Source organism: Capra hircus, chromosome 25, assembly GCF_001704415.2.
Source record: "Capra hircus breed San Clemente chromosome 25, ASM170441v1, whole genome shotgun sequence".
Lineage (NCBI taxonomy): Eukaryota > Metazoa > Chordata > Mammalia > Artiodactyla > Bovidae > Capra > Capra hircus.
In genome coordinates this window covers 7,765,950-7,792,920 of record NC_030832.1, presented here as the reverse complement: position 1 = coordinate 7,792,920, position 26,971 = coordinate 7,765,950, and the positions used below count along the sequence as shown (strand labels likewise).

At 43.1% G+C, this 26,971-nt stretch overlaps 1 protein-coding gene across 1 annotated transcript; it reads right to left on the bottom strand.

Annotated features, from left to right (window-relative positions):
• C25H16orf72 (chromosome 25 C16orf72 homolog) lies at nt 224-26,971 on the bottom strand. The gene is made up of 4 exons (XM_018040433.1): nt 26,047-26,971; nt 25,267-25,347; nt 15,043-15,318; nt 224-3,257 (listed from the first exon to the last, which is right to left on the bottom strand). Exons 1-4 carry the CDS (start codon nt 26,270-26,272, stop codon nt 3,013-3,015), a joined length of 828 nt encoding a protein of 275 aa, XP_017895922.1. The 5' UTR covers nt 26,273-26,971; the 3' UTR covers nt 224-3,012.

Below are 26,971 nucleotides of genomic sequence, written 5' to 3'. Positions count from 1 at the left end.
TAATACTCAACGAGATCAGGAACTTAGCCCAGCTTTCAATGTTGCATGGCAATCTTTAAGGCCAAAAGCCAAAGTGACCCAAGTTTAATGAGTTCCGAGAGCCCCGGGAAAAATATCTCAGCTAGTTATTTTGTAAGCCTGAACTTCCATTTTATGTCAAAGTTACTCAGATGTGATGACCAAAAACAAAACTGCAGACAAGCCCCAGGGTTTTTTGTTTTTTTTTTTTTAATTATTTATTCATTGAATGATTTAAGGTGTGCACCACTACTCCGGTTGGGTAAACCACACTGAAGAATTTGACTGCAGGTCTTTAAGTTCAGCCAAATGCTTTCCATTCACTTTGCTCTATAAAATACTAAACATTCAATGTAAGTTTTTAATGCTCAGCCATGCTTGGAAGACTGCAGAAGGAGAACCCAACCCACTCACGCCAAGTTAACGTGACAGGAGCAGAACTCATGAGCTGTGACGTCTAAAAGAATCCCAGAATCTAGCTTAAGATGAAAAGAGGTTCTGTTCCCCCAACATAAACTGTTAAAGTTTTAAAATTCTGCCTACACTGTTCTCAAAGAGACTGGAGAAAAAAAAAAAAGAAAAAAATTCAACATTATTAAAAAAGTATCACACAAATATGCAATCTTCCATGATTTGTTTTGCATCTGAAATGGCACAAAGAAAGGCTGCAAAAAACCTAGCAGTCAGAACTAAATTTTCCTAAGAGAAATTACCTCCCTTTCAACCTCCTGGGTCTCCGGCAATGGGGTGGAGATGGGGAAGGAGTTAACCAGTCTGGTGACAAACCGCATTTAGAATTGAATGCAATGGAAAAGAATAACAATGTTAAAGTTTTTCAAAAGTTTAATGGAGCCAATATATAAATTGTGTTCTGGCAGACGTGAAGACCTGCTTTCTCTTACCAAAGAAAATGGCACATGTTTTATCAAAATTTGACAATCCAGAGTAAAGGGTACTGAGATTCAGAGCACCAACTAAAACAAAAACCACCAAAAAAAATTTTTGTCACTAACTTGGAGAGAGGAACTACACCCAAGGCATAAAGAGGAGATTAAATATGTGTTCCTCAGCCTCAAAAACCTTTAGAAGGAGTTCTGACCTCTTGTGAGCAACGCTTCACACTATCAAACCCAATTCCAGAACCTAAATTTACAAAGATAGAAAAACAAAGATAACTCCAAATGCATTTCTTGGTATATTCCAAAAGGAAGTGTCAAGTATTGAGAATACATAAGCTTGCCCATTTCTGGTATAATGATAAACTGTTATAATTCTTCCTATCATATTAAAAAAAAAATCCACTTTTGCAAAAATTTAGAAATGCCTCACTTTCATTCCTAGGTTTAGCATGGAATTGACTTTCTTTAAATAAGGGCTGTTTATCTATAGTGAATACAGAACTCCAGTTCACACATTTCCATTCACATCCCACCTGTCAATGAATATTATGGTGAACTTAGCAAAATTTCTTCAAAGATTATTAAATGGCCAGAGAAAATTGCAAACGTTAACAAAGTGCTGTGAGTAATTACTGGAAAAACCCTTATACTGATTTGCAATAGTCTTTAAAGGATAAAAAACAGGAAGTAACTGATACTGAACTATAAGTTTGCAAGGAAACATTTTCACTGTCCTACTTGAGATATATATATATATATAATAATATGGTAGAATAAATTACAGTACCTGGCAGGCTGACATCAGTTCTTCATCTAAAAAAAGACTACCATTCAGTTCAAGATATTAAAAATGAAGATGAAACATGCTCTAAAACACTGTAGCTACAAGAGGTCTTATATTTACTCAAAAGAGGAATCTATGAGAACTTTTATTTAGGTCTAACCTAACATCTAGAGGACTTCCATGCGATTCCATCTTTTCCCAGAATGAGATTCCAAACTGCACTTTCTTGGAGAGGGATGTGGAGTTGGGTTTTGCTATTTAAATTGGGATCACATTAATTATTAGCAGACAAAAGACCTTTCTCTTTCACCCATTCCAATGGAAACTGCACAAAGCAGAACATTCATGAAAAATGTAAAACAGAATGTGAAAGACTACAATGCCTAGCCTCCCCCACCACCCATCTCCCTCTCACTAACACTGAACCAAAAAGGAAGCCCGTTCTCAAGAATTCGTGACCTCTCTACTTCAGGTCTCCATCAATGCAGTCATCGTGTTTACATTTACCATAAGGATAGTACCCTGCTTGGGAAGTAGTACTTGTCTTAAAGATGAATTATTTTAAGCCTACAGGGTTGATTGGGGGAGGGGGGGCAATTTAATATTGCTACTTTTAGAGCACTAACACACACAAAGTGAATCCAATAAACTTCTGTGTATTGATTCAGTATTAAGTATTAATTGCATGACCATCATAGCACCTCTTTACATCACACAATCACCAGAATTATAGACTGCTTCAAAAACTAAAAAATAGGGCACAGTTCAATAATAATTCAAAGTTGCACGCTGTTACTAGAGAGAAATCAGGTGCGTGGTACAGTGCTGCTGCAGAAATGGAAGCCTGGAGATCTGACGAGGAAGCCAGATCATGTGTTTTAGACAATTTAGAAACCTGGCAATACTGTTGGAGCAAAATACTCAACACAGCAGGAAATGGACCCTCCCCCCCACCCCAAAAAAACCATTCTATAACCAAATAAACATCTGATATTTCCTTTCCCCTTTGAGAATAAATACAGTTAAGGTCACTTTTAGCCTTGAAACGGATATATGTTTGCCTATGAGGATCCTACTACACGGTATCTGATGTCCTCTGCTAGGATTATAGTTTTAAGAAAGCCATAGTTACAAGAGGCATCTACTATAAATACCTAGAACTTTCTTTTTATGGCAACCACTATAGGATTCACTTGTCTTAAACAGTGAACAATGGAAGATGGCCTCATATGTTTCCTTTGCAATAATAGTAATATGTTGAGGATCAAGTGGCTTTCAAGCAGCATGGTGGGTGTGAAAAATGTTTGCAGTTTAGATCATTCTGTTGCGTTTATGGGTTGGTGAGTCTGTAATGACATCGCCACACTGGGCTGAGGTACGCTTTCTAGTTCCACCATTGTCCAAGTGGAGTGCCATTTCTTCTGATATGAAAGTGTTCAAATCGACATCATGGAGTCCATTTCTCCTTCGACTAGCATTCGATCCACTGCTTACATGTGTAGGAGAGCCTGGGGTACTCGAGCGCACGCTTATACTAGCCATTGCACCACTAAGACCTAGGAAGAAGAAAAAAGGTTTTAAGAGTTGCTCGATTATTCCACCCTCTCGAAAGCAACCCACTTTTACTTTCAACGTCGTCATCGCGAAAAAGGAGGTCTGCCTATTTTCCTCACAAAGGGGTTCACCGGGGGAGCGGTTTTTCTCCTGGAGGAATGAATCGTCTGGCTCTGACACAGGCGATGTTCATGGGTAATACTAATCAATATTTACAATCCAGGTAACTACCAATTACTGGAAGCATATGATACATGGCAGGTACCCTCCTAGGTGTACAAATCCATCAGGAAATCCTGCCATCTACTCTACAAGGTAAGCACAATCTGTAACAAGAGCTGAGGGAAGAGGTGCTGGCTTTAAACAGAATGTCTTCCTTGTCCTCTCTCTGTGCCAACAGATCCCTGTGCTGTGCTCACGCGCACAGGGGAGCCTGCAGGCATTTCCAGCCCTGACTGGACTCAACTCTGACATCTCTATAAAGTGACTTTATAATTTAGCATCTAAAACAATACACTATTGAGCCTTAAAAGCAGTCCCTAACTATTAAGAATGATCCTTGGACATCAGATACAAAGTGATTCTGCCCTGGACAAATCAACCTACATGCTCACCCCAAGGTCTGGACTGTACTTGGGACAGCCTAACAACATCATCTCTAATCCTTCAGAGAAGCGGGGAGAGCAAGGGTGGTATAAAAATTCCTGCTGCCTTGCATTCAAGGTTAAGAGTTACTAAATCCAAAGCATTCCAGCACACATGGTTGGATACTCATTCCTTAGACCCCTGAACAGTTAAAGGAGGCAAATGGATGTTCTGCTTCTAAATGCTCGGGATACACCTGTGAAAGGCATGAGAGGGGCTAGGAGACACGCCACAGCCTTGAATTCAATAACCTGACTTCACTGGATTTTCCTTCTCAAGAACTTCCCCTTGGGCTATCTGAGTCTCATAATGGATTTCTTCTTTGCTTGACTGAACTGATCCGATCTAGTATAATCAACATTCGCAGAGAACAGGACTCCTATCTCAACAAGTCAGCTTAAAGGTTGATTTCCTAGGGACCCATTCTAATTTACTCTGTAAATGTACTTTAAATTTGATCATTAGGGAGCAGAGAATCCTTTTTCCACTTACCATACCAAAGCGTTTAAATTCCCTTTGACACCGTTGTCACTCTACAAATAGCCCGTGAACGTCCGCCCATCTTTGGTAGGCCCCAACCGCCTCCCAGGTACTCTCTGCAGCCCATACCTCCCTTTCTAAGCTGCTCTTAGCTCCCTCCTGCAGGAACCAACCAGACCTCTCACTGCCCTCTGGGCAGCAGCAGCACCCTCTCACCCTTCCGCTGGTGGCCAGGGGAAATCTGACCTCATCTTTCACTGGCTCTAAGCCTTTCCAAGGCCAGTGCCCATTAAAAATAAATAAATGCACTAATATTGGAGTACTTCCTGGGTCAGGCACTTTTTCGTTTCATCCTTGGAATAACCCTGAGATCTGTATCCTCTCGCTTTTGCAGATGAAAAACCAAGGTTAAAAGGTTAATAAGTAAGCCACTCGAGGTCACACAGCTAGCAAGCAAAAGCCGGGACCCAAGACGCAAGCACAATCTAAATTCCTAACTCTATCCACCTCCTCAAATCTCAATTCTTTCAGCACGGAAGTAGCCTCAGGAACTTAGGGTTCCAGTCTACCTCGTAGTGTCTCTGTGGCTCCTCTCCCTTCTGCTCTCTTCAATCCCATCCTAACACTCAATCCTTCACTCCCAGCATCAACTCATCTGCGTTTCCTAAAAACGGCCTGGTCTGCACCTGCCTTCCGACATCTGCTCCCCACTGCGTGAAGCCCAAGTCCCTCCCACCTCCGTCTCCCATCCTGGGCAACTTGCCCGGTTCTCCTATCTCTCCTCTGAAACTCTCTTTCCTGTTCTCAGGCTGCCCACTCCTTCCTCAGTGGCCTTCTCTTCTGTCCGTCTGGCTGACGTCAGCCAGCTACACGCCTTGGCCCCTGAAGCTTACCTACAGGAGGCATTTTCCACATCAGTGCCACAGGAACAGACCTTTTTCCTGAGCTCAAGGGCCCATTCGAATTTCTAGCTGCCTGTTGGTCCTCCAAACCTAACACCTTTGGGGAAAAAACCCACACTGCTTCTTCCCTAGCTCACACAACTTTATTAAAATAAAGTAAAACAGGAAAGGAGCACCCTGGGCTGATGTCACATAGCACAGTACCACTGCTCATCTCTTCCCAGACAGTACCTGTTCATCTGTCTCTCGTGAACGTAACACAGTGTCTGGCACGCAACAGAATGCTTCAAGGCTTTACCCCTCACTCTGAAATCCAAAGCTGTTGATGTTTATTCACCTCTCCAATGTCAGGAAACACACCCACGTGGCTCCCTTATATGTCTTTGTCATGAAGATAACACTCAATTATTTCCAGCTTGCTGGGTTTGGTCTTTTGTCTTTAAGTTCTCCATCAAGACTAAACCCCTTGAGGGGGACAGCTGTGCCTTTTTCCTAATCTCGCATCCTGTAACGTATTACTGAAAAGTGTCCACATACTTGAGACCACCTTTTCATACCTGTTTCATAACGCAGGAGGTTCTAAGGTAATTATGCTGCAAAATATAGGCCCTCGGCAATAAACTGGGCTATTTCAGTAATTAAACTCGGGATCCCCTGAGCATGAGACCCCAGAAAGAACAAACTCCGGTCCAATGACCTTCCGGTTAATGTAGGAGCCACGTGGCTGTATGTTTAACATTCAAGGCTCATAAAACGCTCCATCAGAAGTGAAGAGTCACCTCAAACAAATGCTTCAACTGCTATCCTCCATGAAGAAAGAAGAGAGATTTTAAAACATCAATTCGGTCCTTTTGAAAATTCCCCCAGTAACTTCCAGAAAACCACAATCTTTTTTCTGTTGGGTGTATGACCCTGGGCTTAGTTTGACAGCTAAAGCAGAAGTCACAATGTGTAACATTACCTATTTTATTTTCTACTCTCAGCAGTGAAAATTCTTTTCAAGGTTTAACTTAACTAATCTTCCCCAAAAGAAGACTTTTCATCACAAGGGTCAAACAAAAAAATTAAGATTAACAACCAAAAATATATGTATTTTAAACAACCCAAATTTTATTTTATAAACCAGTGACAGCTACTAGGAGATGCTTTAGGAAACCTTAGCTAAGCCACATAAACAATCACAGGCCTATACAAGTACAGAGAATCTAAACATGCTTCAGAACTAAAAACTAAGTTGTATGGCCCAAGGGCATACGACTTAATTTCTACCAAAACACACTTTTTCGAAAGGGCTGTGGGAATATCAATTGACAAAAAGCAGTAGAACAAGCAGTATCATTAGACAGAAAAGTCCCCATTGCTTAATACAAGATAAACTTAATCGTTTTAAAAAGTGTCTGCATTCCTTTTAAATGATTAGTGCAGGAGTGGGGGTAAAAAAAAAACAATTAGGAGGATTTAATCATACTCTGAAAGCTCCCACGGGAGCAAAAAACAAAAGTTACAGTCCAGGTTATAGGAATCTAGGTTACATGGCAAATTGTTAAAAGCACATAACTATAATTTTCATACCAAGGTCATGCTCAGGGTCATAAGAAAATCCTGTTTTCAGAATTAATTACATGTAATTCCAGTTTACCAGCACATAGTTAGGTCACACAGAGGCACAAAAAGCAAACGCAGAACCCAGCCAGCTTCCCTTCCTCCGACCCGCAGCCCTGGAAGTGGCCTCGAGGCGGCCTCTACCCTTTCCGCTGGCCGCCCAGCCTCCTGCAGCACCTGCGCGCCTCGCCCTGGAGGAGACAAGGCCGACCGTTCACTGTTTACTGCGGATCCACTCAGCGCAGCTCCAGGACCCTCGGGCTCTCTCATCTCGGGCAGAAGGGGGATGTGAAATCCCCACAACTTGGACCAACTGATTAACATCCTGACTGGAAGCCCTAAGAAGCTGGCATTCTTGCATTTGAAATAACTTGCACTATTCAAATGGCAACAACTCCCTTTGCACACAGTTGTATTCTGAGGTTTCAGGTAAGCAATGTGTGTAAATGTCGTGTTTTAAGTGCACAGGGGGGAGAAGTTCAAGCATGGAAAAGTGCATTCTACTAGGAAGACTTAGGTAATTTGAAGTAGATACCACTCCCCACCCCAATCTGTGAATTGTAATTCTGAACTTTTATTGAAGTAAAGCACACTAAATCAAACCAATTACAAAGATACATGTGTCACACCAAGAAAACATTTTCAGTTATGCTGACAGCCCAAAATGCTTTCAATTTTTCAGACAGTTTTAATGCCATGGGAAAAATGCTCACGACGTTAAAATGAAAAAAGCAAGATACAGTACCATATATGCAGTATGATCTCAGCTATGAAATAATTTTAATATTTATACATTGAAAAAAAAAAGACTGGAAGAAAATGCACCAAACATTTAACTGCAGTTATCTCTGTAAAGTGGGACAGCAAGATACTGAATTTTTCACTTTTTGGAAATTTTCAAATCTTCCAAGAAATCAGTATTATTAAATCAGAAAACTAGTGAAAAAAATTAAATATTAAAACTGTTTCACAACTACCAGTGGATTATTAAGGAAGTACTAGGTGAGTAAACTGGCTTTAAGGCCTGGCTACATGGACTCCTTTTTCACCTCAATGAAAAAAGTGTCCAAGAAAATTTTACTGCAAGTTTTGTATCATTAATGCTGGCAGCTTTTTAAGCCCTATCTCCAAGAAACTTCAGTAGCTAATATCTAAATCTTAATAAACAGAAAATGCCAACTTTTCATCAAAAATTTAATACTATCTTAATCGCCTTGATTGTTTTTCTTCTCAGAGGCTGGTCTGAACAAAGGCTATAATTAAAAAATTCCAGCCTTCAGAAGAGTTTCAATTAAAGATTATTTTAAATAATCAATTTAAAGCAATTAAGAGATGAGATTTGCTTTTGGTGCATTAATCTCTTACATCTTAATTCCCAAATAAGTTTTGCAAACATTTACTGTGAAATAACTACTGACAGTTCTCTGTTATTTCAGGAAGATGCAGAATGTAACATTCAACAAGCATTTATTAAGAACCTACTGTGTTCCACACATTGTGCTAGGAGTGTGGGCAAGATGTGGAAAAGGGATTCTGAAAGACTGGATATAAATCCCCCCACAAGCCAGTTCTAATCTATTCTCTGCAACTGAAACGGCCAAGAAGCTTCTTTCATATTGTACCATCAGTTTAAAAGAACTTTTTGTGTGACTATCAACATTTGTTTCTATGTATTTAAGTTTATCAATGGAAGAAATAAAAAGTGATAGAAAGAGACAGGAACCAAGCATCAATACTCAAATTTCTTCTTAAATGTACAGATCTCAAGGTTACCAGGAAGACACAGGCCAAATGTTGTGACAAAAATAACAAAAGCAACAGAACCTGTGCTCAAAGGAGAAAGAAAATCCTACTGGTCCATACTGCCTAAAATCACAGCTTTCCAAAACACCAGAGGAAGCAGGGAACCATTTTATGACAAATTAGGAATCTGCCTTACATTTTTTTTCTAGGTAAAGATGTCTACCTAACCTTATATCCCTGAATAAGATTTCAACTGAATGCCTTTTTCTTCTAAGGCCCTACACTCAGTCTCTCCAGATCCAAGAATCTTGTCAAGCACCTTAATGATTTAAGAGACTAAGGATCACCACATATGCCAGAAAGACTTTGTTAGACATAAGACAGAAGCCAGATATGGAGGCTATTAACTCCTAAAGTGACGGATCTGTGCCTCAATCTGATTGGGATTACATGCCTCAAACTGACTAATAATACAATTCTATTAGGCTAGAAACTCCTTGAGAGATTATGTGATTCATCTTTGTATCATCTGCTCCTATCACTAGCCTCTGAAAATCAGAATGCCTGGCTATTTACTGTGCTCAGTAAATGCTGGGCAATAGGAAAGACTACAGAATGACAATATACATTTTTAAATGACCACACCTTTCACAAAAGGATTTTAATTGCATACCACAGTCAGCCAGCCAAACACACTCAAAGACACATGCACACACGCACAAGGGTTTCCAAACCAACTGCTTGACTTCAACCCGCACTAAATACTATGTCTTCTTCTTAAACGAACAACACATTATCTCAGAACGAAACAAAAAACATCAAATTTAAAAACACTTTCCCTTTTGGCAAGGGAGGGAATTCTCCAGTATCATATCAAAGGCCAGATTGCCTGCACTTGCCTAAGACCCTTTCAGTACTTACAAACATAGTAGTCCACTGATGTTTAAACAACATGGAAGTAACTTGAACTTGAGCAAGGAGGCATCTTAAAGCCAAATGCCAGTGACAGCAATGGTTCCCCCACCAGTTACCCACTCTTTTAACAGCACACCCTGTGTGAACTGAATAACTTTACAAAGTCAAACCCAGGCCCAATGGGATTAGTTCCCTGTACTGCAGTTAAGAATGTCATCAAAATGATTTTTGAAACTAAACCCAAGTGTCTCAGATTTCTATGGAACAGTCTGAACCAGGGCTCGAAACGTACAAAGACCACCTCTAAGATGATCTGAGCAAGAGCAAGGTTTTTAATAGAGTTAGCAAATGAGTGAGGTCTGACTTGCAGCATCCTCTCCCATCCAGGTCTCTTCCACACCTGGGCCCCATTCTAACTCTGGATCTTTCTCATCTAATCCCCATGATGACCAACAGAACTCCTCTGAGGAGACTATACTTCAATCTAAGGCTTTCTAGACCCAGGGCAAGTCAAGTCAGCTCAGAATCTTTCCACCACCAACCTCCCCAGCTTATACCAACATGAAACAAGCTCAAGATCTTAGTAAGTAATAATATAAATAGGTAGTTAACACTAAATTTTAAATTATCCCTTCCTTTTGAGTAACTGCACATTTAAAAGGCCACCCTTACTAAAAGGAGAGGCAAAGGACCCTCAAAGGCCACCTAAGCTCCAGGCCTGTTTTTGGAGTATCGCCATCAGGGCGCTCACAGGACTTGGAACTAACCGAAGTCCTCTCCTCTCAAGGCAAAGAACACTTTACCTGTGTAAAGGCTAGGTGCTGCACTTGGCTTCTCACTCTATGTATTGCCTTACAAACAAAACACGTCACCTTTTCAGAGGTGACTGCCCTGGAGAGGTTGGTCACCCTGCCCAAGGTCATACTGGGAACGCAGCCTAGGTACAAAGCCTGAATACTCTTCCTGCTGAAACGAACCAGAAATAGAGGTCACAAGCCATTCATCTTCAAGCCTATGTACCCAGATTCACTTATGGGGAAAACCCCGAGGAAGAAATACCAAACTTAATGTTCTAATGTGTTCAGGGAAGAAAAATAAGCTTAGAGACCTGCTGGGGGCGGGGGACGGCAAGGTATGAGGAACCCTAAATGTACAAGTAGAGGTAACTGAATTTGGGAGCCAGATAGATCTGGAATATCTATTCAAACGTTTACTGACCTGGTCAATTTTAGTCAAATAAGCCTTTCTTCTTCAATAAGATAGCAATAACCCTGGGTAAATGTGGACAGCCCTCCCCCAGCAGGACGCTGACATGACCTAACACTGAAAGGACTGCTTTAATGGTGCCTCATCACCCTCAGGCCCCACTCCAAGTCTCAGCTGTTCAGGGTGAAGAGCTGACCGTGCAAGAGTCCTAAGATACACCTGCTCTGTTCTCCAATCTCCTCACCCTCATACTGCAGTCACCCAGGAAATCTGTGAGCCTCAACTCTCTGTAAAAGTTCTCTGTTCTGTTGACTTAACAGACCTCTGAACCCTGTGTCAGGCTCAGGACATATCTATCCCAGGTCCTGTCACAGCCAGCAGCTCTGAGACACAGCCCTGCCCCACCACACCCCCAGTCTACAGACAAGGAGACCAGATGGCCCGCTCAGGGAAGACCACAGAACAGGGAGACTGAAGGCAAGCTCCATCCCGGAGGAGACGCTCCATCAGTCTGAAGGGATCAACAGGCAGAAGAGAAAGCTTAGAAAAAACCATGAAGGTGTTCAGATGACACAATACGGCTAAGAAACCTGACCCAAGGTCAGATCAACTGACAAGGGCCTTACAATGTCATGCTGAGTTCTAACTTCACCCTACAGACCACAGGGAAACGAACGTTATTTTTCAGTGAACCAACAAGATCAGAGATCACTCCAGTGGTCCCAGGAAAGATGGACTGGAGATTGGGTCAACTCGGACTGGGAAGCAAGAACAGGCAGGAGATGATTCCAAGAGCCCAGGGCTCCCCTCCTCCAGAAAAGCCTTCTCTGAACTTATCGCTATGGCACACTGTGGAACTTTCTTTTCTGACCCCAGAACACCCTTACATATGACATTAAAATCAATTATCCAAGTGTGCACTGACCTCAACAGAAAAGGAAGCACCCTATTCAATCATATATTCCCCAGAGACTACACAGTATCTGCCACATACACATCTGCTGAGTGCAGAAATGAGGGAAAAAACATGTTTTTGCTGTAGTTGGGGATACCCTGGTGGAGATGTAGGCCAGGGCACAACAGGGTATACATGTTTAAGCAGTCTGGAGAGAGGATCTAAACTGTAAGGACAAATTTTAGAAATTAAGACTAAAAATCCCTTAAAGGGATTGCAGGAGGTAGCTAACAGCTAAATCCAGGGGAATGTAACCTATTCCCCTAAGTCACTGAAAGGTCAGAGGTCAAAGAAGCCTACTGAGAAGACCAGAAAAGGAAAATTTCTAGAAGAGAAAGGATGGCTAAGAGAAGCCTAATCAGAAGACAGGCAGGGAACCACAAAATGATCCAGATGATCTTTGGTCTATCTGCAATCTGTTTACATAAAAACAAGATGCCAGCTATGAATCCAGTTCCCAATAAATTTTAGATAATATTCTTTAAGACAAGCATGATTAAGAAAAGGAGTCATCAACACAGCAAACACTTATGCATTTCTCTGATTTCCATGAGTTTAGCATCCAGATGAGGACATATCATGTACACAGAAAATGAACAACATATGCTGCAAACAAGCGCCAAAATAAAGCACTAGGTTATATTCCTTAAATTCCAGTAACCATTAGCTGACAGTTTTGATTGAAATTGTTTGATAACTATTAACTGATGTATTGGGTTGGCCAAAAGGTTCATTTAAAGAACCTATGGCTGACCCAATACTTTTAATTGCAATTGCATATTTAAGTCTAAGGTCATGAGGGGTATTTATCAAAGGACCTTATCATTAGACCCTCACTGTCTAACATGAAATACTCAACAATTATGTCGTGGCCATTTCTACTCAAATAATTTTAAGCATATATGGGAGCACTGGTGGAAATGAGAATTTAGAAGCTGATTTTAAAAAAAAATACAAAATAACTGTCCTCTTTTGTGAGGACATGAGGTCATCTGTAGAGAAGAATAAACAAACATGACCTCCTACAATGTTTGCTTTGATTAGAAACTTCAAGTCAGACTCAATTCTTTTCCTACTTCCCCCTAGGACCCCAAAACTTCATAAATGTAGCCTCTCCCTCCAAAGAACCCCAAGAACTGCAATCTGACCTCACATTTGGTAGATCTGGCAATGTAAATTATATGCAAAGCCAAATTCTGACAAGCATGCACCCTAATTAGGATATTTCCAAATATATTTAAAAATATCTGAATAGTTTAGACTTCAATTTAGAAACTATTCAATAAATCAGATCATCAGGACACCAGGTTACAAAGTTAGCCATTAATCTAATTTACAATTTAGTTAATAATGCCCTATTATTAGAAATCATTTAAATTACTCAAAATACTCAATTCAGACTAGCATTTTCAATTCATGGATGTCCTTTAAAACCAAAAGAGCACAAAACTCCATAACTTATTTCTGTATACTCTTTACAAGTTGCTCTATTACTGCACTGCAACTTCAAGTTTTAACTATGCGAATTCAGTGCATGAACCCTAGGAATACAATATATTCTGTATTGGCACTACTTGAAAAGTCTATCAAAGTGGAAGGTTATTTTTTTAGATAGCTTTAAAATTAAACTTTTTAAAACCCTCACAATTCAAACACAAATCAAAATTTTAAATAGTACCTTCCTAAAATTACACCAACACTAAAACTCCCAAAGTTCAGTAAAATAATAAATCACAAAAGTTGAACGAACTCAATTTAAGAAAACGGAATGGGAGCTGGAGAATACAGTAGTTGTGGGGGGTGGGCTCCTGGCTTGTCCTTCTTACCATGTGTACAACTGCACTAAAGGTTTTATAGCAAGAGTGGCATTTATGTATGTTTCTCAAAATTGTTTTCTCTAAGCGTATAATACAGGAAAAAAAAGACTCAAAAGTGAAATGGAATGAATCGTATATCCACTGGATGACAAAGAAAATCAAAATGTTTAAGGAAACACAACTACATCAAATACTAACATGCACTACAATTAATCTGACAAACTGTACATGTCTAGTAATTTTTTCCAAACTTAGTGGTGAAAGATGTGAAACTTTTAATTCAACAGAACAGATCAATCTCTATTTTGCCTGAGTTTCAAAAATTCCACTATGTTAGGAACAGCAAGCAGTCTTAAGTACTGCATCCATACATCATGAACTTTCTTGCAATAAAATGTTTTTGTCTTTTTAACTAATCATAAACTCACAATCAGGACAGGGAAAAATAACAACACTTTTCCCAAGTCCATGTTCTGAATGGGGTTTTAGGTATAAAGAAGCAATGCTTGCCAAAGAGAAAAAGAATCTCTGTAAGCATTAAAGCTTCAATGATACAGAAGCTCTTTGTATATATCCCACTTATTATTACCAGGTTACTTTATTTTAGATGACCTCCACTGTGGTCCAGAAATGTTAACTTTTAACAAGGCTCATGACCTAACTCACTAATGACTGCTATCTGCGTAGTCACTTGCACAATCCATGTTTTCATCTTGGCTTCAACACCAAGTCTTGATATTCTGTGGTTGTATTTTTACAGCAGTATTGAATGACCTATAGAATACCTCTCCCACTTCTATCTGGAAGCCTGCATTAGAGAACAATCCACAACAGACTTACTGACTACATTCCCCAGGCTTCTCCAGTAGGACTTAAACCCATCAGCCAAGAAGGCCCTCTGACAGCAGGTCTGGCCCCTGGGGAGATGGAGATGGAATTGGCCTCTGACAGGCCTGACTATCAAGCAAGGCCCTCCGGACAACAGACATAAGGAAAGCTAACCTAACTATTCTCACATCTGTCCTCTCCTTCTCAGGCCCATCAACACTCACCCTCTGCAGGCACACTCAATAACCTAAGCTAACAAAGGGAGTTCCCAAGAGAACTCCCCCGACAGTTACCTGCCTTACTTGCCTGTCACTGACTAGGCTCTCCAGGCAATTATATAGGCGAAAGAATTCTTACGGCACAAGAACTTCCTCTTTGACTCAGAAGAGTGAGAGAGTATGTACAACAGAAGTGTAAAGCAATAAATTCTAATCAATGTTGCAAAAGATGCAGTTATTTTAACACCAATCAGCTCAAACTAACTTCCAAAAACAGTTTTTAGGATAGGCTGGCTAACATTCAAAAACTGCCCATGTAAGTTCTTAGCTTACATTCTATTTAAAACATTTCTAGAGCAAGTAGGTACTATTATAGACAAAAAACAGTATATCTGGATCTAAACCTAAATGTGAAATTGGGTCCACAGACACACTCTTAACCATTTTTCCAAAGAAATATGTTTAAACGGCTTTACCATGCAGAGCTATGGCTTCCCGGAAGGGTTGCAAATCAGTCTCTACAGATGAGCTAGTTTCCGTTGAAGTAGCTCGGTTAGGGGACACTACAGTCAGTCTTGGGGGAGCTCTAGAATTTCGTGGTGGAGGAACCTTTCCACACAGGAAGCTGATCAAATCTTCTCTACGAATAGTTCTTCTGCGCTTTTTAACCCAAGCCAACACATCCTTATTGCGTCGCTGATAGCCAATCTGAATTCCAATATCAAAACTTCTCTGATGAGTATCCACGCTTTCTGTTAGAAAAAAAGAAGAAAAAGATACATGATCATCAGTAGAGCCAAGGCGCCTTCCCTCCTACAGAAAACCATTTTACAAATTCACCAAAATGAGTATCATTAAGTAGGGGGCTCTTAAGTCTATCAGTCATCTATTCCACTGAACTTCATTCATGTTTATAATGTTATACATGACGTCTAATCACAACTGCCTAAATTCAGTCAACACATCACACAATCCTGGAACTTCTGTCTTGTTCTTTTAAAAAAAAATCAAGATAAAAAGGACTAATTATTAGCCAAATTATTAGCATTTTAATAATGTTTCCTTAAGAAGCTAACTATCTAAGCAACCTAGCTTATTTAACAATGCTGCTGCTGCTGCTGCTACTAAGTCGCTTCAGTCTGTGCAACCCCAGAGATGGCAGCCCACCAGGCTCCCCCGTCCCTGGGATTCTCCAGGCAAGAACACTGGAGTGGGTTGCCATTTCCTTCTCCAATGCATGAAAGTGAAAAGTGAAAGTGAAGTCACTCAGTCATGTCCAACTGTTAGCGACCCATGGACTGCAGCCCACCAGGCTCCTCCGTCCATGGATTTTCCAGGCAAGAGTACTGAAGCGGGGTGCCATTGCCTTCTCCAGTATTTAACAATGCTAACAATGGGTAAATCACTAAACGTTTATTAGTACTTTGCCCAGCTTCACCTGAGAAAAAAGGTACATGAATACCTTGCACTACCGTCCCCTCAGTGCAACCGAGGCAACAGGCCCTGGGTGACCACCACAGGATTCAAGAGCTACAATTTTTGGTCCAGAGTCTATGGGCCTTAACCACTAAGCTATGTTGTCATCTCAGAAAAACGAACTCTCAGGAATTCTACCCAGGAGCATTCACATCCTTCAACAGATGACTGAACACTGCCACAAGTCACTCAGGTTGTGCTCTCCCTCCAAGTACCATGTCACTTCAGACAGGTACTCCTACTGACAGGTTCAGCATCAAGAACTGGACACTAAAAGCAGGAGCAGGGCTTCCAGGTGGTGCAGTGGTCAAGAATCCACCTGCCAATGCAGGAGATGCAAAAGACATGGGTTCAATCCCTGAGTTAAAAGATCCCCTAGAGGAGGAAATGGTAACCCGCTCCAGCATTCTGGCCTGGGAAATCCCATGGATAGAGCCAGAGGAAATCCCACGTTACAGACGACAAGGGTCACAAAGAGCCGGACATGACTGAACACACACATACACAGACACACACACACACACACACACACACACACACACTGTAGCAAATATTTTAAAAATTTAAGGGAAAACTAATACTGACTGACTAGTCACCAAAACCAAATAGCACTGCGGAAACAAAAAGCCACACTCATTTCCCTAGGAATGTTTTCATTCTGCTTCCAGTTCCCAACAGTTTTCTGTAACTTCTAACCATTCCCAAAAGACCCTGTCCTAAAACCTATGACTGGTCTCCTCACCTCCCAGTAGATACTGCCCCCTGTACACACTAAACCCAAATTTTCAGTAAGACGAGGCCTGTCCCTAGACAAAAAAAAGAAAACCATGATGCCTGCCCTTTAGCGGCTTTACAGTTCAAAGAAAAATACCTGGGAATTTAAGTTACTGCAATTTTTAGTTGAGCTGTTGTGTTAGCAGGAAAATCACTAATACATCTTTAACGACATTAGAGAAGATGGTTCCTTTCCCCAAGTACGAATTCTCATTTAACACACAGAATCATTCCTCTATTACTTTTCCTGGCTTTGATTTTAATTCTATCTGCTACATCTAAAGTAGATGCTGAAAGGATAAGCAAACCAGTGACTAAAGAAAGAGCTGTGTCCCAAGAAAGGTAACAATCCAAACACCACAGAGGCTCCCAAGCTGCTTGAATTTGCATTATTAAAAAACATGGGGACTTCCCTGGTGGTCCAGGGGGTTAAATCCTCTGGGTTCCCAATGCAAGGGGCCTGGAGTTCAATCCCGGGTTGGAGAACTAGACAGATCCCACATGCCACAACTAAGACCCTGCACAGCCAAATATTTTTTTAAAAAAGCAACAGGGTAGCACAAACAGAACTTTATAATAAGGCCTATTCTTTAGCAGATGATCAGTTCTTGATGCTAAGAAGAAAAACGGAACAAGTTGGTCATGGGAGTACGCTAGAAAATAATAGATTCCATCACAGCTTTCTAATTTTACAGATATAAATGCTACTCCTGAATGACTTCTCCAGTGTCCCACTACTAGTATGCCCAAGTTACAGTGTGAATCAATGCATTCTGATTTCTCATTTTATCATCAACAAAACAAAGCATGAACCCCATTTAAAAAGTGAATAGCATTTAAGAGGATAAGTGCCTTCCCATCTCTTAAAGACTTAGATTAAGCCAACCTTAGATAAAGGGTGGATAATCTCTAAAATGACCTTGTAAGGCTGCAGGGTGTAGACCCTAAGTGACTTTTAAGAGAAATTAAGTTATGGAGTAAACTAACCCCACCCCATGCGACCACAAAAATGAGGGTAGCTGTCCAGTGTGATGCTTCTACAAGAAAGCAGGTTTCTACAAACCTGCCCGACCTGAGAGCATCGTTGTAATCAAGCTCTTAACCAGAGAAGTTTCTGTTTCCACAAAGAATGACCTGAGAAATTTTAATTTTTCGAGAACCAAATGGGGGTAAGCCCAGAACTGGAAGTCCATAGGGAAAAAGTTGAAAGCATGAAAGGGGTACAAGAAACAAGTGTGAAGCAAGCACGGACAGTACAAAGTAAGATGAACCAGGCATGTAAATGTACACCTGACAAAACAGACAGCAAGGCTGAACCTGATACAAAACTCAAGAGCCAAAAGAAGGAACCACGTGAGGTGGCTTAAGAAAAAGAAAACAAAAACCTGACAATCCTGGGAATAAAGAGCTGTGATTTGTTTTGATTTGAACACATGAGGAAATCCCAAAAGTCAGATCTGCAAAGGGCTGATGCTTTAATCACAGAGCTGAACAAAGCTGAAAAACTCAATAATCATAGTTTTAAAAGCAGTTATATAACAAGCTGTGAACGTCTTAAAATACTGACCAATCGTTTCATCTTCAAAAGTTCTGCACAAGTCTCAACATCAGGAACAACCAAGAACACACTAAGCACTTTGTAAGCAGACTCTTAACAGACGAAGAGGTACAGGAGCAGAAAAGCAGACTGAACATTCATGTCTTCAGGTACATGCTTTTGCACTGTCTGGGCATAAATTTGCTCTTATACCATTACAGCATATCCTGAAAGCCAAAGCCAAACACTGCCACATAAATTAACCCAATCTCCATCATTTCCTTAAACCAAGAATATCATGCTGACACTATAGTTCTTTACAGTTCTTTAACACCATAAAGAAGGCTGAGCGTTAAAGAATTCGAACTGTGGTGCTGGAGAAGACACTTGAGAGTCCCGTGGACTGCAAGGAAATCAACCCTGAATATTCGTTGGAAGGACTGATGTTGAAGCTACAATACTTTGGTCACCTAATGCAAAGAGCCAACTCATTGGAAAACACCCTGATGCTGGGAAAGAGTGAAGGCAAAAGGTGAGAAGAGGACAGCAGAGATGAGATGGTTGGATGGCATCACTGACTCAATGGACATAAATCTGCACAGAGTCCAAGAATAGTGGGAGGAGAGAGGAGCCTGGATTCTTGCAGTCCATGGGATGGAACAGTCAGACAGGACTTAGCAACTGAACAAATGTTGAAGAATTCTGAAGAGTTATTTGGTTGAAAATGAAACCTTCCTATCACATTCTGAACTAAGCAGAAGAGATAAAATGCTTATTGGAGAATCTTAAGAATAACTAGACTAGATTTTTAATCACAGGTTACTTTAAGGTCTAGTAGGATAATAAACACTCAAAGATGGCCTCCAGAAAGCTCTCGGCCAAAGACTGCTTTGAATGCATCTGAACTGTGTCAACTAGACCACCAAGTTCTAGAAGGGCAGAGCACAGAAAGCTGTGGGACAGAGTCTTGTGTCCAACACTATTTTACTGATGCCAAAGCCACTGCAGCAAACAGCCATAAGCGTGAAGGTTAGGAAAAGCCCAAGGGCATCAAAATGTCAATCTAACCTCTAATCACAACACATTCATTTCCTTAGTCAAAACAAACTGATTCATACAAGAAACAGTAGACATCTTTGCTTCGTATTGAAAAAAAAAGTTTTTATATTAAGTAGCTGCAGTAATAGCTAAAGTGATAGTGGAAGAGAGTGAAGCCTGGCATGCTACCGTCCGTGGGGTCGGAAAGAGTCGGACACAACTTACCGACTGAACAACAATGCAAGTAGCTGACACTGAACTCAAAGAATTTTTATTAGTCTCATTTTTCCACCACTGGCAAGGGATAGCAGGCAAAGGATCTATGATTTCTGAGACGAAGACCAAATGCAAAACTTTGTTACATGAAACAGACATAATCAGATTTCATGTATGAGTTAACCAAAGCAGATATCCCAATTTCATAAACAAGGAATTGGAACTGAGGCTCAAAGGGCCTTGCCCAAAGTTAGACAGCGAAAGCTCTTTCTAAAATAAATTTCTTCCTCAACAACAGAGAAGCCATCTTCCATATCTTTAGGGGACCTACAAACCAGAAAATCAGATAGACCAAAGTGCATTTCCAAGGAATACTAACAACTACAAACATTTGAACTTAGAATTAAATCTGTACTAACCAACTACTCTGCTCTAGGAAAAAAAATATATATATATACATATATGTTTCATTAGAAATAATTTTGAGTCATGTCAAAAAAAGTTTTTCAATTGTTTTAAGGAAGTAGTTTCTATACATTCTGTAACATAGTATCCAAAATAAACAACTTCTAGGTAACTTATGCACTGACTTAAATCCTCGCCTAGCATGAATGGCAGGACTCAGGGAGGATGCAAGCGGCCCCCTGCCTGCCATCCAGTCTGTGTCCTCCCTCTCCTAAAGGTATTCCAAGTCTCTGGCTAGCTCTGGGGAAAGCTTCCTCCACATTTGCTCAAATGATGAAACGTTTGGTTTAGTCTCAAATCTGTACAACCACAAAACCATGTGATTTTTCAGGCCAGAATACTGTGAGTGGGTTACCGTTTCCTTCTCCAGGGGCTAATATACTGAAACTAGCCTAATGATAAAGCCCAGAGGGGCAGACCCACACATGGGAGGAAAAGCGCTGCAGAGGAGGGAGGGCTGAGCCACTGGGTTCAGTCAATCCCACCCTCAGGCTTCAAGCTAGAGAGCAGCCAATCCATGTCCAGCCTGACTTTTATCTTCTGGTCTCTGCAGCCAAAACCTTTTACAGAGAAGATACACATAAGAAACCGATTTTTCTTCTGTAACTCTTCACAGATAAACAATAATGGTAATGACTGAAGCTGCTGCCTAGTGAGACTCGGGGTATTTAATCTTAATCCATACTAAAATGTTTTGAACAATCTCAAAGTAAAAGTGAAGTCACTCAGTTTGGTCAGATTCTTTGCAATCCCATGGACTGGAGCCTGGCAGGCTCCTCCAAGCCAGAATACTGGAGTGGGTTGCCATTTCCTTCTTCAGGGGATCTTCCTAACCCAGGGATCAAACCCAGGTCTCCCGCATGGCAGGCACTCTTTACCATCTGAGCCAACAGGGAAGCCCCAACAGTCTCAAAACTCAATGGTTTTCTGTAGCAGGAGAGTTACAAACCACTCCAAGGTCAAAACATAAGCTCAAACTTCAGTATCTGCCTGCAGGTAGATTATACTTTCTCTGACCAGTTATTTAAACACCCCTCATCCACAAATTCTTAGTACATGCTGTTCACTTTAGTTCACATACAAACCCAAGAGGACCACACTGAAGTGAGAACAACATACCACAGAGGATCTGGCATCAAGATGTCTCAAAACTAAGGACATTAAAGGGCATCCTACCATTTTTCTCCCCTGTCAATTCTATTTACATTTAGCCCTTTTAGGGAAAGATGAAGACACGCCACAGAAGTTATTCCAACAGAAGGAAATTTCTTCCCTTCATGTTAAGCAGTCCACAACCAGAAACATTATCTGAAAAACAGGACCAACTCGTAGTCTGTGACCACCAACACACTCCTCACTTGAAGACTCACTACATGCCATACTAAGAGCTTGGTTGCTAAGTTGTGGGTACTTAAACCTATTTCCAGTTGAGAAAATGAAGGCACATTATAGTCAAATAGTTTTTGTTCCATTATCTGTCTCCAGGGTCATATAACTAAGTAGAAAGAACAATCTCAACTCTGAACTAGAGGCATCATGGGGAAGACTCCATGATAATGATGCCCTGGCCTTCTGCAAGCGCTGCTAGATTCACACCTTGAGGACAAAAGCTGTGCAAGGAGAAAACCACAAACCTCTTTAATATAAACTATATCGTAAGATCTCAACATATAAGGTAGAAGTCAGTATGCAACTCAAGTTTCAGACACAGTTTTAAAATGTAGACAGCTTAACATAAGACAAAAATCAGGAAAGACATGACAAAGCTGAGAGCAATGAGAGAGAGAGAAGGGTGAGAAGCGGTGCAGGCAAGCACTGGCTCGCAGGTGGCTGCTGCAGAGCCAGCGGAGCACAGTGCCCATCTCCGATGACCAGGAGGCTCCACAGGACAGCTCTGTCCTCCAGGAAATGGCCACTACCTTAAGCCCCTGACAGTAGAAGCAATTTCAAACTAATGAGTCAGGAGAGAGATCGAAACCAGTCAGCCAAGGAAACGGGAGGTGGATTTAAGAGGCAAACAGGCTTGACCAAGCAGTTCTCAGATAAGCATCAAGCTGGACTAAATTAAAAACCTTAACTCCCTTTTAGTTGTAGGGGAAAAAAAATGTACTAAGCCAGGGACACAACCCGACTGAATATTTAACAAACAGCACTTCCTTTAAATTTACCAAGTCAAAGTAGAAACCACCACCAGTCATCAGAATGTTCTTCCCTTTTCACCCTTCCAAGGATGCCCATGTCTGACCCAACTCAGTATGTGAAGTGGGAGGAAACCATACACTCCATTTGGCTGAGTTCCATCCACACTGAGGACACCCCAACTCACTCTCCTCCAAGTCTCCAGCCACATGTAACCAAACCAACTGAACGTTCCATGTTTCAAAATCCCACAGGCAATCAAAAGGGGCCCTCTGCTAGACTTTTACCTCATTCTGACTTTCCTAAGCACTCACTGTAGCTGTTATCAAGAAGCTAGTAAAAGTGCCAACCTCTCTCCAGGCTGGGTGAGGCAAAATGAGCCATTTTTAGCTTGTAAGATAAATGCTTAATCATACAAAGTACAAGAGCACTGTCCATTTACAGGGATCCCTCAAAACCATCTCCCCACCCACCCCCCTCCTGGAAATTACATTTAGATACTGAATCAGAACTGTGACTAAATTTACCACTACTTACAGCTGCATGTACTGTGACACTACCTTGCTAATTTTATTGATTCTATTTAAAGTGCTCAATTATTAATACAGCTGCATTCTTGTTCTCTGAAGACCACACCCTGAAAAGGAGGAAGAATGTGAGGATCTGCAGAGCTCATCCACACTTTCCTTGCATCAACTAAACAAAGAATAATACTGCTACACAACCAAATTCCACAAACCACAATTAACCACTCCTCAGGTAGAAAGAGGATAGTAAAAGGGGATGTATTTCATTTTACAGAAATAGGATAAAAAATAAAACTAAGGCTGGACTGACAATCTAGCATATGCAATAATGCAAGAATTTCATGTTTGTTTAAAAAGGAATTCAATGTCTTTCTTCAAGTTTTCTGAACAAAGAAAAACACCGTTAAGAAGCATTTTCAAATCAAGTAAATTAGGGATTATTTCAGAGTTCAGCTTCTGAATCCATTTTTTTAATATGAAGAATTAACACTAAAGAAAACTGCCAGCTATAGTCCCAAGGAGATACATTCCAGGAGCACACCAACAGCACCAAAATCGTAGAACATTCATTATCTGTGTATGCCCTCCCTAGTCAAAGAGCCTGGCACATAAAAAGGACTTGAACTAAAAAATAACTGCTAAAACTGAGTGGATACACTGTAACACCTCCACACAACAGAAGCTAGTCAGGAAGGTGGGGGGAAGGGGGGGTTACTGAACTGTTTGTTATTATCAACAATGTGAACTCAATGGAGCATCTCAGAAACATGGAAGTGGAAGAAGCCAGTCACAGAAGACTCCACATTATACAGTTCTATTTGCTAAATTAAAGAAACGCAAAAACCATACATACAACAATCAAATCAGTACTTGCCAGGGGCAAGGGTGAGGGGATAGATATATCCTATTTACTAACAAAGTGGTTGTCAAATTCAACTTATACATCTTAAAAGAATGATCTTTACTGTATGTAAATTATACTTCCAGAAACTGGAATTTTCCAAGAAATGAGCTCCAACAATTATTTCAAAATTTCCTGTTTGGGTGAAACCTAGAGCAATTCCAGAGAACGTTCAAAACCCTCAAGTAGTAATGGATACTAAAAGTCAAATTTTAAGCAAATCAGCTACATAAAATCAAAGCTGACCACTGGGATAACATTTAATCATTTCCCTTTTTTCAGTAAGCCTGCACTATTAGTTCATTATTCCCTGAAATTAACATTCCATTCACCAGTTTAATCTTACATTCTCAAATTACCATCCCAAAAAACTGCAAGATCAACCCAGGAAATCCAAAATAAAGGACGTTTTCCCCTGAAGAGTACTATCTTAATTTGCTCATTCTTACACAAGAATGAAAATCTGAACCAAGTCTGCTCCACAGCCTGTTTCAACCTATTTTGATAATTCTGAAATGCACAAAGCTCTATTGCAAGTATCAGCAATTTCTAGCTGTTTAAAAGCATTTAATTACATTTTTACTAAGATTAACACTCAAATTCAATTCCTTTTTCCACAGAAATCTTGCCAAAAATCAAACCCAAATTTCCAAATCTTCAAAAATCGAGTAATACACAAAAATCTAAACCCACTGTTACTGAGAGTGCAATGGGCAAGAATATTCAGGCACATATGGTGGAGGGGGCGGGATTAACTGCATAAAGGCACTACCAAAAAACACTAATCAACTCAAACTGATCAGATTTCCTACCTACAATGAGATGTCAAATAGAAGGCAGCTCTGAAAGCAAATATCTGATGCCGTTGCTAGGAAATAACAGCACGTTCACGTGAGCACAGATTATTCCAACTGGCTAGTTTCCAATGCACCTAAATGCAGGGCCTGCAGGAAACTGCCTTCCACGAGATCCTTTTCCAAAAACAAGTGTCCCTCCCACTTCTGTCCTTGAGACAAACTCTTCTTCCCCAGATGCCCAAAGAGCACGTCTGGCCGGCTGAAGTGCTGGGCCTCTCAACTTGGGCACTACTACCCTCTGGGACCTGGGGTAGGGACTGGTAGGCGGTCTCACGCGCAGCAAGCCTATCAATGATGACATTAGCGTGCTCCTTGCAGGCGTGTTCAGTCGTGTCCGACTCTCTGCGGCTCTACGGCTCCTGCCAGGGTCTTCTGTGCATGAGGATTTTCCAGGCAAGAATACTGGAGTAGCTTGCCATTTCCTTCTCCAGATCTTCCTGACCCAGGGATTGAAGCCGAGTCTCTTACGTCTCCTGCATCTAACCACTGAGCCATCGGGGAAGCCCCCTAGAGTACCCCAGACACCGCCAAGTGCGGGCGAGGGGGCCAAACGACCCCAGATGAGATTCCCGTTATCTGGAGATGACATCACATCAGCGGAACCCTCCAGCTGCAAGGTACTGAGACTTAAGTGGCTGGATTCCGGGGCAGGAAACACTCCGGCGATCGAGATCGAGGCGGCCCTTGCACTCAGAACACCCGACCGAAACCCGGACGCAGGCTGCCCTCCTCCCGCCCCCGCCAGCGGCAAGGCTGCAGGTTCTCTTTACCTTTGTAGAGGTTCGTGACGGCGGTGGCTGCGTTTTGGAAGGGAACCCACAGAGAAAGTCCTGGCTGCTGACACACCCGGTCTGAAAAACGACGAAAGGTATAGGGAAGACAAAAAAAGAGAGAGACACACATACAGAGAAACACACAGAGACACAGAGAGAAAGAGAACAAGCGATGAAACTTGGGCGTCGATCATTCGGGAACGGCCATATTAGGTTTCGCCATTTTGTTCAAGTTTCGTGATCCCGCGCGGGGTGGTGGGCCCGACGAGAAGAGGGGGTCGGCGGCGGGGCGGCCCGGGGAGCCGCCGGAGCTCGGGGCGGAGGGCGAAGGGGGGGCGCAGCCAAGGGCCGAGGCGCGGCGGAGGGAGGCGGCCCCTCGCAGTCCCCGCCCCGAGGCCGGCTGCGGCACAATAGGGCCCCGGGGCCTCCTCCCTTCGCCATTTTGTGACCGGGGGCTCCTCCCTCGCCCTCCCCGGCCCCGGGGAGGCGCCAGCGACCCGGCCTCAGAAGCCGGCAGGGGACCCCCTAACCTGAGCCCCGCCGGGGGTGCGTCCCTCAAACCGGGCGCCCCCCCAACCCTGCCCCAGGCCGGGCCCCAGCCGCCCCCCCACCCCGAGCCCCTCCCGAGGGCCCGCCTCCCGCGGCGCCATCTTGCGGGGAGGGGGCGGCGGGGACGCGGCACGACGGCCGAAGCCCCCGACCCCGGGGCTGTCCCCCCGCCGACGGACGGCCAGCCCCGCAGGGGCGCAAGATGGCGGCGGCGGCGGCGGCCCTCACCTTTGTAGAGCTGGGCCACGGCGGTGGCCGAGTTCTGGAAGAGGTGCCACAGCTTCTGTTGCTTGTGTTCGGGCTGCGCGGCGGCCGCCGCCTCCTCCTGCAACTCCGGGGGCAGCTGCTCGTCCTGCTCGGCCTCGGCCAGGCACTGCCGCTCCCACTTGGAAAACCAGTGCTCGGGCCCGTGCTCCTGGATCTCGGCCTCGCCCTCCTCCTTCCGCTCCTCCATCCTCCGCGGCCTCCCGCGGCCTCGCCGCCGCCGCGGCCGCGTCCTCCTCAGGCGGGACCCCCGCGGGAGCGTCGTCGTCGAGCGGCCCGGCGGCGTGGCCCAGCTACCGGCGGCGGCGACGGCTCCTCGCGGCGGCCCAGGCCTCCTGCACCCCGACGGCCTACGAGCCCCGCCCCGCGGCCCCGCGCTGCCCGGGACGACCCCCGCCCCGGGCCTCCCCACCCCCGGGCCCTGCCGAAGGTCGCCGCGGGCCGGATCAACGCCGATTCCCCTTGCCTCGCCGGCCCGAGCCCGTCTACCGCCCCGCCATGGCGCCGCGGCCTCCCTAGGGCCGCTGCCGCCGCAAACCGCCTATCCCTGCGCGCAGCCCGGCTTGCGCCGCCGAGCCCACCCCGAAGACTGAGGAACGTCGTCGTCGCCGCGGCTGTCGACGCCTCTGCGGCTTCTGTTCTCCGCCCTCCCCCGCCCACATGCTGACTGGGGGAAGCACCGCCCACTTGGCCCCGGCTCCCCGCTCGGTTGGGGCGCGCCCGCTCCAAGGGCCTCCATTGGTCCGATCCGACTGGTTCCGCGTGCCAGCCTATGATTTCAGCGCCGTGATTGGCTAGTCGGCCTGTCCGCCTGACGTAACCAAAGGGCGGGGGGAAGGGAGTGAATGTCAGGAAGGATGGAGGAGGAGGAGCTAACAGTGGTTGCGTC